The 16,532-nt window shown below is 57.0% G+C and overlaps 2 protein-coding genes across 3 annotated transcripts; one reads left to right on the top strand and one right to left on the bottom strand.

The window, feature by feature from the left end:
- The first annotated feature begins 901 nt into the window (after positions 1-901).
- Positions 902-13,150, top strand: PEX6 (peroxisomal biogenesis factor 6). 2 transcript variants are annotated; one of them, XM_004451351.5, is made up of 17 exons: positions 902-1,855; positions 4,806-4,966; positions 5,405-5,488; positions 8,201-8,303; positions 8,378-8,511; positions 9,104-9,215; positions 9,543-9,751; positions 10,159-10,354; positions 10,550-10,626; positions 10,777-10,909; positions 10,990-11,195; positions 11,330-11,391; positions 11,543-11,651; positions 11,887-12,003; positions 12,141-12,218; positions 12,363-12,502; positions 12,714-13,150. In XM_004451351.5, exons 1-17 carry the CDS (start codon positions 974-976, stop codon positions 12,848-12,850), a joined length of 2,940 nt encoding a protein of 979 aa, XP_004451408.2. In that variant the 5' UTR covers positions 902-973; the 3' UTR covers positions 12,851-13,150. The 2 variants fall into 2 exon arrangements, with proteins under 2 accessions (XP_004451408.2, XP_023442578.1); XM_023586810.3 differs by having other exon boundaries at positions 903-1,591.
- Positions 13,151-13,269: 119 nt separating this feature from the next.
- GNMT (glycine N-methyltransferase) lies at positions 13,270-16,532 on the bottom strand. Its single transcript, XM_058306757.2, has 6 exons — positions 16,283-16,532; positions 15,303-15,430; positions 14,294-14,410; positions 13,939-14,081; positions 13,712-13,833; positions 13,270-13,631 (listed from the first exon to the last, which is right to left on the bottom strand). Exons 1-6 carry the CDS (start codon positions 16,486-16,488, stop codon positions 13,460-13,462), a joined length of 888 nt encoding a protein of 295 aa, XP_058162740.1. The 5' UTR covers positions 16,489-16,532; the 3' UTR covers positions 13,270-13,459.

The raw sequence follows: 16,532 nt of genomic DNA, 5'->3' as shown, positions 1-16,532 counted from the left end.
TCTTGTACAGAATAGTAGGGGGTGGAGACAAGGATGGAAGCTAAGTAACAGCACAGGTGGAAAGCAGGCTTGGTGCTTCCTGCGCATGACAGAATCCTGGACCTTCCCCCACCCCCCCACTCCCCACCCCCACCCTTTGCACCTGCTCTGCTGCTCTCCCTGCCTCCTCTAAAGTAGAAATAGGGACTGGGCTCCAGTCTGCAAAGATTGGTGTGGGGAGAGCAATTGGATTGGGGGGATGAAAGAGCGAAACTGCTTTGTCTTGCTTCCGGTCTGGTGGGAGTAGAGCGAACAGGATAATGAACAGGTCAAGAAGCGTTGGAACGTTGGTTTTGTGTAGGATGTCTGTTGGAACAGGTGTGGCAGCACCAAGCACTCCAGGGCTACATGAATGAGTAGTAATTCCGCCAGCAGCCACTAAATATCCATAAGCATGTCTAAGACAAAGAGTTTTATAATCCTACCACTCCCTCCTGCAACCTTCTCCCTAACTCCCAAACCTCAGTGTCTGGCGGTTCCACCCCGAAGTGGCAGGGGCGGGTGTGGGGGGGGTGTTAAGAAGAGGGGCGGACTCCCTAAACAGTCCACCCACAACTCCCAGTACCAAGCCAAGTCCAAGGCACTCTGACTGTTCACTGGTCAGTCCATATACTAAGCACAGGCTATGGGGCCGGGCAGTTGAGAGCACGTTGCTTCTCTAGAAGGCACAGAACGTAAACCCAGGCTCAAATGGCGCATGCGTAAAGGCTTCGCAACCGAAGCAATTACGGTTACTGCCATCGAGGCACCATCCTAATCAACCCGAGGCGTAGCGCATTCCTCTCAGAGCATGCTCGCTGCACGCGACGCCCCCTGCCGCTTTCCTCTCTCCTCCCTCGACGGAAGCGGAAGCGCTGCTCGCGCCGCCGGGTCGCCCGGCTCGCTGGCTCCGGAAGCCGCGCTCCTTCGCCTTCCTGCTGGGTCTCCTGTTGCTATGGCGCTGGCAGTCCTCCGAGTCTTGGAGCCCTTCCCGACCGAAACGCCCCCGTTGGCGGTGCTGCTGCCACCCGGGGGCCCGTGGCCCGCGGCCGGGCTGGGCTTGGTGCTGGCCCTGCGGCCCGCAGGGGAGAGCCCGGCGGGGCCGGCGCTGCTGGTGGCGGCCCTGGAGGGGCCGGGCGCGGGGACTGAAGAGCGGGGCCCGGGGCCCCCGGAGCTGCTGGTTAGCCGCGCGCTGCTGCGGCTCCTGGCGCTCGGCTCCGGCGCGTGCGTGCGGGCGCGGCCCGTGCGGCGGCCCCCGGCGCTGGGCTGGGCGCTGCTCGGCACCTCGCCGGGGCCCGGGCTCGGACCGCGGGTCGGGCCGCTCCTGGTGAGGCGCGGAGAGGCCCTGCCAGTGCCCGGACCGCGGGTGCTGGAGACGCGCCCGGCGTTGCAAGGGCTGCTGGGCCCGGGGACGCGGCTGGCAGTGACGGAGCTCCGCGGGCGGGCCAGACTGGGCCCGGAGACTGAGGACATCTGCCGGCCTCCACCGCCGCCGGTGGTGTCCACCTTCGCGGCTCTTGACACGGTCCGGCGGCTCCGGGGAGTTCTGGGAGGGAGCGGAGACTCACTGGGGGTGAGCAGGAGCTGTCTCCGGGGTCTCGGCCTCTTCCAGGGCGAATGGGTTTGGGTCACCCGGGCAGGAGAGACACCGAACGCTTCCCAGCCGCACTTGGCCACGATGCGGGTCTTGGAGCCTCGCTGGCACCTGTCTGAGAGGCTGGGACCCGAGTCTGGGCAGCTGGGAGAGCCCCTCGCTGATGGACTGGCCCTGGTGCCTGCCGCTCTGGCTTTTAATCTCGGCTGTGACCCCCTGGAGGTGGGAGAGCTCAAAATTCAGGTAGGAAACAGGACCAAGATCAGGAAAGCATCCTCTTCCTTATCCCCTCTTAACTGGAAGACCAGAGCCCTAGAATTTAGGCCCCTCCTTATTATCTTGGACTTTTCCCTTTATGTCTCTTAGCCTTATTTATCTGTTCTCCATAATCAAAATAACACAAGCCTCCATTGTGTGGGTAGGCGGAAGGTGAGAGTCACAGTCAGATTGCCAGGTGTGACTAGTAATCTACTCAAGCTAATCAGTTTATTGAATTGCTGCTGGTATCCAGTATTGTGCTGGGTTGCATGGAAGATGATACCTAAGAGCTTTTGCTTCTACTTATCTTTGACTTCAAATTCCTTCCTATTCTTCTAGGTTTATCTGTTAAAATCCTACCCTCCTTTCCTTCAAGGCCTACCCCAAGATGCCACCTTCTTCACAAAGCCTTTCATCATCTTCCCATAACATGATTTCTCCCTCCCTTAGCATTTTGCACCTTTCTTAGGGCATTATTTTATTGTGTATATAATCTGTTTAATCTTCCAACTATGTAGTGTAAGTTCCTTGAAGAAAAGGCCTCTTTTTTTTTTTTTTAATCTTAACAGGTAATCAAAGACATCTCAGGTGAATCTAATACAATCAAAAGGGATCACACCCAGAGGAAGAGACCAGTTTACAAACATAATCCTTCTCTTTTTTGAGAGATTCACTAAAATGATTTTAAACTGCCACATTCCACCCTCTGAATCCCAAAAAGACACCACAATATTCAAAAAGACCTTAAATCAGTGGCAATGCTAAGTACAAAACCACATCACAATCAGTGTATAGAAATACAGTTTGTCTTGCAGCAAAGTCCCCTCTGGCTGTAGACCTATAAATTTACAAAACTATTTATCTGCTTCTAATATACAGAGACACAGACATAGAGTAAACATTTGCATTGCCTCAGAGCAGTGAGGTAGTGAGCTGGCCTTCCCTAATCTGTGGGGAACGGGCCCTCCCTCTCAGAGCAATAGCGTATCAACCTCACTCTCCCCAGCCTATGGGGAACAGGTCCACCCCTCTCAGAGCACTGGGGTGGCAACCTCACTCTACCCAACCCTTAGGGAATGTGCGCCCCACTCTCTGTAGCCTAGAGTGGTAAAACTCTCCCTGAACAGTGGGCTGGAACATCCACCCTCTCCAAGTGCCAGGGCAAACTCACCCTCTCTGTACACACGGGTGGGGTTCCTCTCAGCCCAAGGAGATGTCTTAAGTCCAGACCTCAGCTTCCGTGGTGTTCCTCTGAAAGCTGTTTTCCTCTCCATCTCTCCCCTCTCTGTCTCTTTCAGTCCAGGCTGACAGTGGTTTTATTTACACAGATCTTACAAAAAGCTTGTTGGTATAGCATGCAGGAAACGGGTCCAAGCCCTCAGACATTAAGATTTTCCACAAGTCTTACCTGGATGATTGCATTTTCAATCCTGACTTACAAGTTCCAAGTTTAGTTAATTCCTCAAATGGGGCACTACCATCTAGAGGCTTGATTTCCAGAAGCTTGTAATTTCTGGAATCAGTTTCTAATTGCTTTATGCCCAACACTGCAGTTATCAGCCTATCTCTTTCATCTAGCATTTGGCCATAAGCTCCAAAGAGAAGCCAGGCTGCATTTTCCACATTTAGTTTGGAAATCTCTTTGGTTAAATTGTCTAAGCTTCTAATTTTCAAATTCTGTCTTCCATATAACATCAGGAGTCAATCTTGCTAAGTTCTCTGCAACTGTAAAACACAGACTGCCTTTCCTCCACTTTCCAGTAATAGTTTCATCATTTACTTTTAAGTCTTCATCAAAAGTCTCTTTAGCGTCCATATACCTACCAACAGTCTCTTTTTTTTTTTTAAGATTTATTTTATTTATTTATTTCTCCCATCCTCTTGTTGTTTTTCACTTGCCATGTCTGTTCATCTTCCTTGTTTCTTTGGGTGGCACCGGGAGCAGAATCTGGGACCCCTGATGTGGGAGGGAGGTGTCTAATCACTTGAGCCACCACTGCTCCCTGCTTTGTTGTGTCTCTAAAGGCCTGTGTATTATCTTTGGTGCCTGGTGTTTAATTTTAATATTTAACCTAATACATCTGAGAGAAAGTTTTGGTTTCTACCTTTAAGGAGCTTACTTCAAGATCATTGTATTTGGGGGACAAACACAGTCTAAAGTATAATTAGGCACCTAGATGTATGGTTTACACCTACACTATCCAGTATGGAATCTACTAGTTACTTTATGACTATTTAAAATTATTAAAACTAAGTCAAATTAAAAATTCAGTTCAGTTGCTTTAGCATTTCAAGTGCTCAGTAGCCACGTGTAGAGAGAACATTTCCATCGTTGCAGAAAGTCCCGTTGGACAATGCTAGTGTAGCCAATTAGTGCTATGGGATATCAGCAAGAGACGTACAGGAACAGGAGTGGGCGTGAAAGTTACCTTCAGTATAGAAGCAAAACTACTTGAGTCCTCAGACTAGAGCTCCTTCTGCAGCACCAACCCTTTCAGCCGCAGTGAGAGCATGTCCTTTTCCCACAGCTGGAAGGCAGTGTCCCCACTAATGACTACTTAAATATCCATCCCAATGGATGCCTGATGTTCCTCAAAGGACTTGTGAGAATTCACTGTCTTTACAGTTTCACTGGCTCTGGGCCAACTTCAAGGTGTCAGAGGAGGCTGTCTTTACTGGGAACTTTTTTGGAGCCAAAGCCAGAAAATGAGTTGACATCTCTTCCTGGTGTCCCTTAGAGGGGGCGGTTTCTGTGTGAGGTCAGCATTCTAGGGAAGCTATAGGAATTCAGCTCTACTACTCCACACCTCCCCTTTTACCAGCCTTGTAGGTATGTGAAGACTAGAGGATAGAAGTAAATATACTGGCTGCTAAGAGACAGGGCAAGGCCTAACTCCTTGAGAAGGTTATAAGGTGGTGGTTATTTCTCTGATAGAGGTACTTGGAAGGCTCCAGTGCCCCTGATGACAGAAGCTGCTCAGTGCTGCCAGGACCTCCGTTTGCCAAAGAGTTACACATCGAAATCGTGTCCTCTCCCCACTACAGCACTAACGGAAATTACGACCATGTTCTTTACCAGCATTTTCAGACACCCAGGTTAGCTGCCTACCCTTTTCGGGCAGATAGTGTCTTACCCTCCCATGCCATGCCTCAGATCCAGGTACCACAGAGCCTCTGGGTAAGAGAAGCCACATTGAGGAAATACTGTGGCTAGGAGCCTCTTGGTGTGCCAAGCAGATAACAGGGGAGAAATCTGGATCTTGCGGTGAATTTGGACATTGTAAACTGAGAAACTTCTTGCATCTGAGTTGCCCTCAAAAGAGCTAATGCCGTGCTCTGATCCCCCCTTCTATATGCTCTGCCATATGCTGCTCGTTCCAGGCCTGACTTGTTCTCTAGAAAACTCCCTGGGAATCTCTGGGTAGTAGGCCCCTTGGAAGTAGTCTGCGTGTCTGGGGTGGGCACAGGGAGATGTGTCCAGCACATGCTTATGACACCCGTTGTGAGCTGACCAGGGCCGCTGCTGTGTTGCAGGGTAGTCCAGGAAGGGGATGTTCTGTGTGTGCCAACAGTTGGGCGAGTAGAGGTCCTGGAAGGAAGCCCAGAGAAACTGCCCAGGTACGCGGCTGCCTCCTAACCTACAATTCTTACCTTGGGTGCAAGAGTTCTATGGTCCCCTCTTCCCAAATTATAATTTTGTATGTAAGAACACTTTTTGTTATATACATTTTTCTGAAGAGAAGGTCATTAACTTTCTTCAAGATTCTCAAACTGCAAAAAAGGTAAAGAACTGCTGCCTGCTGGCTTTGGGAGGTGTTTCTCCTCAAAGCAATTGCTGTGTGCGTTCCTAGGTAAAGTTAAACATTAGGAATAGTTTAATTCTGTAGACTAGCCCAGTCCCCAGGTGAGATTTTCTTTCCTTCCTTCGCAGCCACAGTTCAGGCCAGGGCTCCAGCCTTTGTCCCATATACTCCAGGAGTTCAGGCTCTAATTTCTGCCCAATTCCCGGAGTGTGCGCATGCTGCTTCCTAATCCTGTCTCCTAAAAGCGGGAAGAGGACTTGTTCCTGTCCTTGAGGGCCTTCTCTCTTTATCCTCAACAGAGGATGAAAAATGGAGGATAACAGAGTCAAGAACCCAAAACAAGGAGTCCAGCTTTTCTCCTCTTCTGTTGACTCTGACCACAGGGGTTCTACATAAAATGGTGAGGCAAAGAATAGGATTGCCCGGGCCTTATGTGAAGGCAGAAAGATCCTAGCCCCGTACCCCAACCAACTCCTGCACCTCAATCTAGACTTGCATTCTGGGTGCGATTTAACTAGAAGGAGGACACAACTGATAGACATACTAACCCACCTTTCAGGGAGATCTCAGATGCGGTGGCACCAGCCTGCAGGAACTTGGACATGAGAAACTCCCTGCCCAGAGTCTCTGGCGCAGCCAGGCGGGGTCCTCTGCCCAGAGAGATGCCTTGCCTGGAGCCCTGAATCCCCCTGGCCAATATTCTGAGTTGGGTCCTGAGATCTTCTGGCCAGTGCCCGGTCTCCTCAGTCTCAGGGCTGTGGTGCCGGGGCATAGGGACTAGTTGTGCCCCCAGTAAGCCCTGTTAGTGCTCCACAGCCAGGCCCTGGGGGAGATGCCCAGCTGGCACTTAGCCATTACTTCTCACCTCTATCACCCGTCTTAAATTTAGCCAATGTCGATGAGCTGGCTTTCTGTAGGAAAACTGTAGAATTTTCACCCTTTAAACTCTAAGGAGAACCGACACCAGAACCTCCTGAAATGGACTCCCAAGCCAGTCTTCTTCCCGCACCTCTGCTGTTCCCTCCTCTAAGCGCTGAGCACGTGCTTCTTCCCAGAGCAGGTCCTGAGGAGAGCAGGGCGAGGTGGGCAGGTGGGCCCAAGGACAGGTAGAGATGAGTACGTTAGGCCCTCCCTGGGCACGGTGAGCTGGGCTCCACCGTGAGTGATACGGAGCCTCTTCAGCTTTTGCCGCGTTCTCCCAGCTCCACTGTCTCACATCTGGCCTTCTGGAACACAGCAAAGTTGCCTAAGAGTGTCCAGATACGTTCCAGAAGTCTGGCCCTTCTACTCACTGAGGCCGTTCTACTTGCCCTCTGTTGAAGAGGGCGAGACCACACACAATGCTGTTCCTCCCTGGATTCCGGCGTGGTCCTTCCAGTGCCGTCAGATGCACTCTGGCTCAAGATGTTTGGCTTGGCTGAGGTTTTAGGTAATAGGCCACCCCTTGTTTTTATATATTACACAGGGTACAGTTTTCCTTGTGCTCTATCTGGAAAGTCGGGTTAGCTGCTACTGCCTGCTTCCCACTCTTCCCAGCTGGTAGGTTGAGTCAGCCAAACTCACTACGACGCCAGCCAGGGACTGCATTGTCCTGGCTGTGCAGCAGAGTCACGGGAGATTTCAAAAAGTACAGACCCTTGAGCCGCTCTTGGATCTATGAAAGCAGAATCTGGGTGAGGCTGGGGCCTATGGGAACTTTTTTGGTTCCCGAAAGGTGGAGAAATACTATTTTTAAATTGAGATATAACCCACATACTATGAAATTCACCCTTTTAAAGTGTATAGTTCAGGGGTTTTTAGTATATTCACAGGTTGTACGACCATCACCACTGTCTAATTCCAGAACACTTTCACAACCTGAAAAGAACCCTGTGCCCCTCAGCAGGCAGTTGCCATTCCTCCTCCAACCCCTGGCAACCCCTGCTGTACTTCTATCTATGGATTTGCCTATTTGGGATATTTCGTATGACTGAAATCATGTAATAGGTGAGAAATGCTGAGTTTCAAGAGTTTCACAGGTGATGGTAATTTGCAGCCAAAAGACAATCATATATCATTAGATGACATTTTTAAGGAATCTGTGGCAATTAGATTTTGTGGATTACCAAGTAAGAGCCAGGGGACCCTTCTCTGATGTTTTGGGAGGCTTTGGTAGCCATGTGGGGAGAGCTTGCATTCTGAAGTCAGTGGAAATGCCCAGAGGTCGTGAGCAGCAGTGGCTTCTCCCCTTGGAGGGTGTCAGTGGGCCAGCTGTCTGGAGAAACACACCCAAAGCTCTCCAAAGGGTGTCCTGGGGGACATGGGAGGACAGGCGCAGCCCCTGTCCTCAGTGCGCAGGATCCAGCGGGACAGATGCGCAAGGTTTTTCCTTTCCCCTTTTCCTTCCCTGCCCCCCCCCCTTTTTAATGCTGCTCTTGAGTTAATTCCCTGCAGTAGAACCCCTATGACTGAGTCAGCCACCTTGTCCTTGGGAGGGGGGTTGTCTGTGGGCTCTGGATCTGGGGTTCACTGGGCCTCTTTCCTGCAGGTGGCAGGAGATGTTTTTTAAGGTGAAGAAAACAGTTGGGGAAGCTCCCGATGTGCCACCCAGTGCCTACTTGGCCGATACCACCCACACCTCCTTATACATGGTGAGGTCTCGGGGCTGGGAGTAGACCCGGGGTAGGGGGCGGAAGAGTCAGTCTAACGCTCGTGCCTTCCACAGGTGGGTTCTACCCTGAGCACTGTTCCAAGGCTCCCTTCAGGAGAACACCCTCTCTGGAGCAGCTTATCCCCTCCGGGCCTGGAGGCCTTGGTGACAGAGCTCTGTGCTGCCCTAAAGCCTCGCCTCCAGCCGGGGTGAGTGAGGCTGCAGCCCCGGGGTGTGAGGACAGCGGGCTGGACAAGTAGTTCTCATGACAGAGCGGGATGGGGAGGACTTCCCTCAACCAGTATGCCCAGCCCAGGCCACCACCACCCCACATCCTTTCTGTAAGCAAATTCCCAGGCTCCTTTCCTGGGATAACCTCCACCTTCCAGTGTCTGCTGTGGAGGGAAGACTCTCCACCAGAGGCAGCTGTCTGGGAGATGCCCTTCCCCTTGGGAAGCCCACTGGCCACCCAGGCCCTAAAAGGACCTACCATACCACTGGCTCAAGTACAGACATGACCCTTCCCCTCGCAGTGAAGCCGAGACCGGACGTAGCAGTCGTGGCTTTCCTGAAGGCACAGTGATGACAAAAGGGGACCAGTGTCTGGCTGCTGGGTGTGCCCCCTGCCAGGGCACTGTGGGTGTCCTGGGCAGTGTGGCCTCCCCAGTGGAGCCAGCCCTGGGGGCGGGCCTCAAGGAGAGGGAAACGGTGTCCACTTTCTAGATCCCAAGTCTCTGTGTTGCTGGGGTCTCTGAAGTTTGGGCTGGGTGGAGGAGACTAGTGTCTCTTCTCTGGTTGCAGGGGGGCCCTGCTGACAGGAACTAGCAGTGTCCTTCTACGGGGCCCCCCAGGCAGTGGGAAGACCACGGCAGTCACTGCCGCCTGCAGCCGCCTCGGGCTCCACTTGCTGAAGGTGAGGATACCCGGAGCGTGGAACCCCAGCTACTTCCCTTCCAGGGCCAGTCTCCCTCTTCTTTGGCCTATCAGCTGGGCCCTAACACTTCAGCCCGGTGGGTCAAGCATATTCCCATGATGCCCAGAGGTGCTTTCAAGAGGGAGGGAGTTTCAAGATTCTGGTGGACAGTCCAGGCACCCAGGGAATGGGTAAGGAAGAGGTGGAACTTGGCTAGTGTTCCCTTCTACCCCCGTCCCTTTCCTCCAAAATTGAGAATGATTCCTGTCCCAGTCTCACCTGCCCCTTGCTCCCATGCTCACAGACCCATTGGGGTCCCCTCTCCAGGTGCCCTGTGCCAGCCTCTGTGCAGACAGTAGTGGGGCCGTGGAGGCAAAACTGCAGTCCACCTTCTCCCGGGCCCGGAGCTGCCGGCCTGCGGTCCTACTGCTGACAGCTGTGGACCTACTGGGCCGGGACCGTGATGGGCTAGGGGAGGACGCCCGCGTGGTGGCCACGCTGCGTCACCTCCTCCTCGATGAGGACCCCCTGGCCAGGTATTTATACAGAGCTGGGCCTGTTAAAGGGGCAAGGCCCAGCCCTGACTTCTCTCCAGCCTCTTGGTCCCCTTGTCCCCCCCACCCCTCAGCGGCTTCTTAGACATCCACCACCATTTGACTGCCTCTAGACACCCTCGGGCCGAGGATCCTAGGGGTGTCCAGCGGGAGGAGGGGCTGGTCCCTCACTCGCTCGGTTGAAGGAAAAGCCTCTGTCCTCGTGGCGCTCCAGGGCGAGGACACAGGTCTCCCCCTCAAGGTATTCCCATGGACCCCTGTCCAGGAGCCTTTGGGGTGCTCACCTCCCCACCTCCACCCCCACCCCCTCCCCTGCCTTCCGCACTGGACGAGGCAGTGCTCAGAGCTGCTGGCCTCGTCCTCGCCCTCCGCGCCCACCCCTCCTGCAGCTGCCCGCCCCTCCTGGTTGTGGCCACCACCAGCCGGGCCCAGGACCTGCCTGTGGACGTGCAGACGGCATTTCCCCACGAGCTGGAGGTGCCTGTGCTGGCAGAGGGGCAGCGGCTCAGCGTCCTGCGGGCCCTCACCACCCACCTTCCCCTGGGCCAAGAGGTGAACCTGGCACAGCTGGCGCGGCGTTGCGCGGTGAGCACCACGGCAGGGTGCTGGGGCTCCCCACGGGCTCTGTCAGCAGATCAGTCCTGCTGCCCAGCCAGCGAGCGGAGAAGGCCCCAAGGCATCAACCCTGGGCCTCTGCGGCTGGCCGGGGACCACCTCCCGTGGCCCCAAGAGTCCCCACCTGCTGAGCCTTGCTCATCAGTCCTGTCCTCTGGTTCCCAGGGCTTCGTGGTGGGGGACCTCTATGCCCTTGTGACGCACTGCAGCCGGGCAGCCGGCACGAGGATCAAGAACTCGGGGTAGGGGAACTGGGGGGCCCAGGGAGGAAAGGCAATAAGAGGAAACGGGGATGGGCAAGTGGCGGGTGGCGAGGGGAGAAGGGAGCGGGACCCTGAGGGGTGGACGCCCTCGGAGAGGTCCTCCAGAGGCCGCCCTGGGTTTGTTGGCAGGCCGGCAGGCGGCCTGAGCGAGGAGGACGAGGGGGAGCTGTGCACCGCCGGCTTTCCCCTCCTGGCTGAGGACTTCGAGCAGGCGCTGGAGCAACTGCACTCAGCTCACTCCCAGGCCGCTGGGGCCCCCAAGGTACACACCGCAGGTCTCTGGAGGTGGGATAGGGCCTCCCTCTACCAGAATATCCCGACCACCCTCCTTCCGTCTCCTAGATACCCTCGGTGTCCTGGCAGGATGTGGGCGGGCTGCAGGAAGTGAAGAAGGAGATTCTGGAGACTGTTCAGCTCCCTCTGGAGCACCCTGAGCTGCTGAGCCTGGGCCTGCGGCGCTCCGGCCTCCTGCTCCATGGGCCCCCTGGCACTGGCAAGACCCTCCTGGCCAAGGCGGTGGCCACCGAGTGCAGCCTCACCTTCCTCAGGTGGCCAGGGGCCCCAGGAAGGATGGTGGGTGGGTTGGGGGCCGCAGCAGGCCGGGGAGCAGGAGGGGCGGCCCGAGAGGCCGACGGCAGGTGCGTGCGGCTGACGAGGCCCACCCTTTCGCACCCTTGCTCAGTGTGAAGGGGCCCGAGCTCATCAACATGTACGTGGGCCAGAGTGAGGAGAACGTGCGGGAAGGTGAGCAGGGGGACGGCGTGGGGCTTCCAGCCCTTCCCAGGCCCTGACCGCCCCTGTGCCGCCGCCACCCCCAGGCTGCTTGTGGCCCTTCCCCTCCGTGACTTCAAATCCCTGCACGCCGCCTCCCGTGGGCCCGTCTCTCTCTTCGCAGTGTTCGCCAGGGCCAGGGCCGCGGCTCCCTGCATAATATTCTTTGATGAACTAGACTCCCTGGCCCCCAACCGGGGGCGAAGTGGAGACTCTGGAGGTGTGATGGACAGGTGGGGGTCTGAGTCTGGGGTCCCAGATGGGAGGGACGGAAGACCAGTCACAGCAGTCTTCCAGGCAGTGGGGTTGGGTGTGGGACATTGGGAAGAATGGGGGCCTACGAGGAGGGGGCCATGGGGCACAACTGAGCAGCGGGCCCTGAGGGGAAGGCCCACATGGAGAGGCACCACAGCAGGGGCATCTGGGGATGGAACAGGGACTTGCAGGCCTTTGCTTCCTCCCGTCCAGGGTGGTGTCTCAGCTCCTGGCTGAGCTGGACGGGCTTCACTGCACTCAAGATGTGTTTGTGATTGGAGCCACCAACAGGCCAGACCTCCTGGACCCTGCCCTGCTGCGGCCTGGCAGGTGGGCACCCCGGACCTCTCACCTCCACCAGGCTCATCGCTCTCCGAGCCCCGTCCTATGCCTCCCCAGCCCCTCAGGCCAGCCCAGCCTCCCGGGAAAGGGGGAACTTGACCTTGCCCTATCTAATGTCCCTAAAGGTTTGACAAGCTGGTGTTTGTGGGGGCGAGCGAGGACCGGGCCTCCCAGCTGCGCGTTCTGAGCGCCATCACACGCAAGTATGCCGTGTTAGAGGGAGACTCCCGGGGGCTCGGGCCTCGGGACGGCTCGGGGAGTTGTGCACATGCGGACAAGCTGGTCAGCGATGGCTTCGAGGGAGTCAGTGATGCCAGGTGTACCTGTTTCCCATGTCCCCACAACAGATTCAAGCTGGAGCCCTCCGTGAACCTGGTGAATGTGCTGGATCGCTGCCCGCCCCAGCTGACGGGCGCTGACCTCTACTCCCTCTGCTCGGATGCCATGACAGCTGCCCTCAAACGCAGGGTTCGGGACCTGGAGGAAGGTGAGCCACTCACACCCCCAGACTCCAGCTAAAAAGCTAGGAGGAGGCAGGCCTGGTTCTGGATTTTAGTGGGAGGACTGTTGACTCCCAGTGGACTTGGGAAAGGCTGGCACCTCCCCCGGGACTCTCCCCTGCCCAGGCAGGGACCACAGCCTCTGTTTCCCAGCCGGGATAGGGCTCCCGGCTTTAACTGCTCGTCGTCACTCCCCAGGGCTGGAGCCGGGGAGCTCCGCACTGCTGCTCACCATGGAGGACCTGCTGCAGGCCGCTGCCCGGCTGCAGCCCTCAGTCAGCGAGCAGGAGCTGCTCCGCTACAAGCGCATCCAGCGCAAGTTTGCTGCCAGCTAGGAACCCGCCGCGGTCTGGGACCCCATCCACAGTGGCTGCCTAGGGAGCCTGACCGACCCAAGAAAGAAGGCTCTTCCTCAGGCTACTGGCGGCCCACCCGAAGGCCACCCCCCTCCAGGAGCTCTCCTGGGGCAGAATGGCCTTAGGAGCCCCAGGGAGAGCTCTTGAGCATCCCTTCAAGGCCAGCACCAACACTCAGCACAGGAGGAGGGGCAGGGGCCTGGGGTGCGGCAGATTGGGCCCAGGGGACATGGGGTGAGTGGACATCTGTGCTGAAAATAAAGCATACGCTGCCCCCTGCTGGTGGTGTGGTGAGGTTGGGGGGATACAGAGCAAGTGGTGGGGTAAGCCTTGGGGAGGAGGGCAGGCGTGGGAACTGCAGGAGCCTGGTCCTCCCAGTAGAAACACAAGGCAGGAGGGAACTGGAAAGGACACAGCCTGTATTGTTTGCTTTTCCATTCGCCTGGACCCAAATCCCAGCGCCGCAGCTGCAGTCTGCCCCTCTCCACACCCCCTGGACCTGCGCTGGGGTCTGGGCTGGATGTGCCCCCCACCCCCCCTAGACAGGCCGCCATGCCTGGGCAGAGGGCTGGGGGAGCCAGGCTGCCCTCAGCCAGTCCTCTTGAGCACGTGGATGAAGTAGCAGGGAATGTGGGCCTGGCCCGGCTCGTAGGACTTGAAGTCACCCAGGACGCTGTGCTGGCACTTGCCCCCGAAGGCTTCCCGGAGCAGCTCTGTGAAGGACTCCAGGCAGTGCGGGTAGTAGGAGAGCCGGAACTTACTGCAGCAGAGACCCTTCCACCGGTGAGGGCCATCCCCTCCACCACCCCCTCCCCTCCCCCGGCCTAGCCGTGTGGGTACCTCATGCCAGGGGAACCATCCTGGCCAGCCCCCGGCACCTGCACCGTGTAGTCCAGGGTCACCATGTGGGCTTTGTTGTTCACGGTCAGCACTGACGTCGTGATGTCCTTGGTCAAGTCACTCTGTAGGCCGTGGCGCGGGCAGCGTTAGCCTCTGCAACCCGCCGGGGGCTCTGGACCCCAGGACCACACCTCCCGCCCGTGCCCGCCCTCTCCAGGAGGCCCCACCTTGTAGTAGATGTTCTTCCCTGGGGGCGCACAGCCCGTGCTGAGGATGTGGTCGTAGTTGCGGTGGTCGATGACCAGCAGGCCTCCCGACCGCACCATGCTCGCAATGTTCTTCAGTGCCAGCCGGTGCTCGCTCTGGTCCCCTGAGTGCCAGACAGGGACAGGGAGGGGGCTGCCCGGGGCTCCCAGCACCAGGCTCCCTCCCATCTCTCCCCGTCCGGGGGTGCCAGAGCCAAGGCAGAGAGGGGGCAAGCAGAGAGTCTGCTTTAGCGAGAGACCAGGCAGCAGGGCAGGGGTCTCTAGGAAGGGGCTGAGCTCCGGGCAAGGCCCTGCCCAAGGCCATACCCTCCCTCACCTATGCAGTCTGGCAAGTGGGCAAAACTGTTTCCAAGGCAGATGACCGCATCAAAGCCACTCCCTGGTGACTGGGGCACATCTTTGTCCAGAGTCATCCAGTTGGCTTCTTCAATGACTGGGGGCCAGGAAGGGGGAAGAGGAGTCAAAGTGGTACTGTTTCCATGGTATCAGCTATACCCACCTTTACCTACCTCAGTTTCCCTATCAAGATAGACCTGCAGTGGGGTATATGGGAACCTCATATTTTATAAAGTAAAATTTTGTGTGATATCTTTAAAAAAGAAAAAAGACAGGTGGCGGACTTGGCCCAGTGGTTGGGCGTCTGCCTACCACATGGGAGGTCCGCAGTTCAAACCCCAAGGAGTGCCCTGCCACGCAGGGGTGTACCCGCGTAGGGGAGCCCCACGCGCAAGGAGTGTGCCCCGTAAGGAGCCACCCAGCACGAGAGAAAGTGCAGCCTGCCCAGGAATGGCACCGCACACATGGAGAGCTGACACACAATATGACGCAACAAAAAGAAACACAGATTCCCATGCCGCTGACAACATCAGAAGTGGACAAAGAAGACGCAGCAAATAGACACAGAACAGACAACCGGGGGAGAGGGGGGAAGGGGAGAGAAATAAATAAAATAAATCTTAAACTTTTTTTAACAACAACAACAAAAAGACAGACATGCAGGGACTCCCCATCCAGTTAGGGGGGAGGGACGTGGGAGGTAAGGATGGAAGAGGGGCCAGGAGAGGAAAAAGCCATGGTGGCCAGGGAGGGCTTCTGGGTTTTTATTTGTGGGGGAGGGACAGGGCACTAGAAACATTCAAAACTAGGTCCGCATGCCCCACCCCATGCCTAAGCCTCCCTTTTCAGGGAAATGGCAATACTTTTTCCTCTGATCTTATTGTCCCCTGGAGAAAGATAAAGACTGCACCCCAGGGGCTAAAGGAGCCCAGGGCACAGGGAACAGAACCGGGCAGCAGAGCCGGGAGGGCGTGGCCGCACGCGCGTACCCCACTTGTCGAAGCCGGGCTCGTGCCGCCGGTTCCAGCGCTCTTTCAGCGCATACTTGAGCATCTTGTCGCTGGCATCCACGCTGGTCACGCTGAAGCCCTCTTCCACCAGCATGATGGAGTCCACCCTGGACAGAGCCAGTGATGACAGGCAGGCGGCAGTCAGGGGGCGCCGGGAGGGCTGGGCACCCTCTGCTCAACAACTCAGACTCCCCTCCTCTCCTCTGCTTCCCCTCCCTGGGCCCTCTCCACGGGCCACGGTGACCTCACGGATCTGTTTCTTATCACCAGGTAGCAACTTTTCTTGTTTATAAAATTTTTTTAGCATCGATGCACAGCCAGGCACTAATCCTCGTGGCAACCCTGTTGGTAGAAGGTGTTGTCCCCACTTGGGCGATGAGCAAACTGAGAGTGGGGTGCGTTCAGGCCCTCGTGCAGGAGGCGGTAGAGACCGTGAGAGACAGGTGGCTTTCAGCACAGCCAGACGCTAACCAGCTCGGGGCTGTATCTTCTCTGCTCTATTGCTCTGAGGCCTGATTTCCATTTCCCTACAACTCACTTCAGGGGTTTTGTGAGGGCTTTTTTTTTTTTTTTTTTAAACGCTGCATCAAAAGCTCCTGGCAAAACTTTTGGCACCAGCAAATGTTGAACAAATGTTACCTTATGACCCAAGGCCAACAAACAAGGAACAGCCCTGGAGCCAGGGTCCCAACTCTCTTTGGCTCCAGAGCCCAGGGCCCTCCACTGCCTGGGGGCACCTCCGCCTTCCCCAAAGCCTTGTGTAGGACACCCTCACTCCCACCTCGGTCTCCTCACGCCCCCCGCCCCCGTTCCGGGCCGCGGTGACAGGTCCCCCGCCTCCCTGCCCGGCTCAGGGTGCGCAGAGGCGGCTGCCCCGACGTGCCCGGCTGTGGACCTGCAGTCCGGCGGCCCGGCCCAGCCACCCCCGGTTGCGCGCTCCGGCTCCGGCCCAGGCTCACCCGGTGCCACAGGCCACGTCGAGCACCCGCTGGCAGCCGTGTTGGCGCAGCAGCCCGAGCAGCCAGGCCTTGTACTCGGCCGTGCGGCTGCGGGTGTCCCCGATGTAGAGCTGCCACACGCGCGCCGCCTCGCCGTCCGCATACTGGTCCGGGAGCCCCTCGGCCGCCACCCCGAGGGAGCGGGACCGGTACACGCTGTCCACCATCGCGCGCCGCGCCTGGCTCCGCCGCCACCCGCCCGGCCCCGGGA

This window comes from Dasypus novemcinctus, chromosome 11 (assembly GCF_030445035.2).
Source record: "Dasypus novemcinctus isolate mDasNov1 chromosome 11, mDasNov1.1.hap2, whole genome shotgun sequence".
Classification (NCBI taxonomy): Eukaryota; Metazoa; Chordata; class Mammalia; order Cingulata; family Dasypodidae; genus Dasypus; species Dasypus novemcinctus.
Note: the sequence above shows the minus strand (reverse complement) of the source record. Positions and strands in the feature narration are given on the sequence as shown.

What these genes read in the sequence shown, in the direction of transcription:
- PEX6 (XM_004451351.5), top strand. Translation starts at nt 974, where the DNA reads ATGGCGCTGGCAGTCCTCCGAGTCTTGGAGCCCTTCCCGACCGAAACG. An exon ending in AAGCCTCGCCTCCAGCCGGG is followed by an intron (nt 8,512 to 9,103) that starts GTGAGTGAGGCT and finishes CTCTGGTTGCAG; the next exon opens with GGGGGCCCTGCTGACAGGAA. An exon ending in TCTGGAGGTGTGATGGACAG is followed by an intron (nt 11,652 to 11,886) that starts GTGGGGGTCTGA and finishes CCTCCCGTCCAG; the next exon opens with GGTGGTGTCTCAGCTCCTGG.
- GNMT (XM_058306757.2), bottom strand. Translation starts at nt 16,488, where the DNA reads ATGGTGGACAGCGTGTACCGGTCCCGCTCCCTCGGGGTGGCGGCCGAG. An exon ending in GCCCGGCTTCGACAAGTGGG is followed by an intron (nt 14,411 to 15,302) that starts GTACGCGCGTGC and finishes CCTGGCCCCCAG; the next exon opens with TCATTGAAGAAGCCAACTGG. An exon ending in CCACTTGCCAGACTGCATAG is followed by an intron (nt 14,082 to 14,293) that starts GTGAGGGAGGGT and finishes TCTGGCACTCAG; the next exon opens with GGGACCAGAGCGAGCACCGG.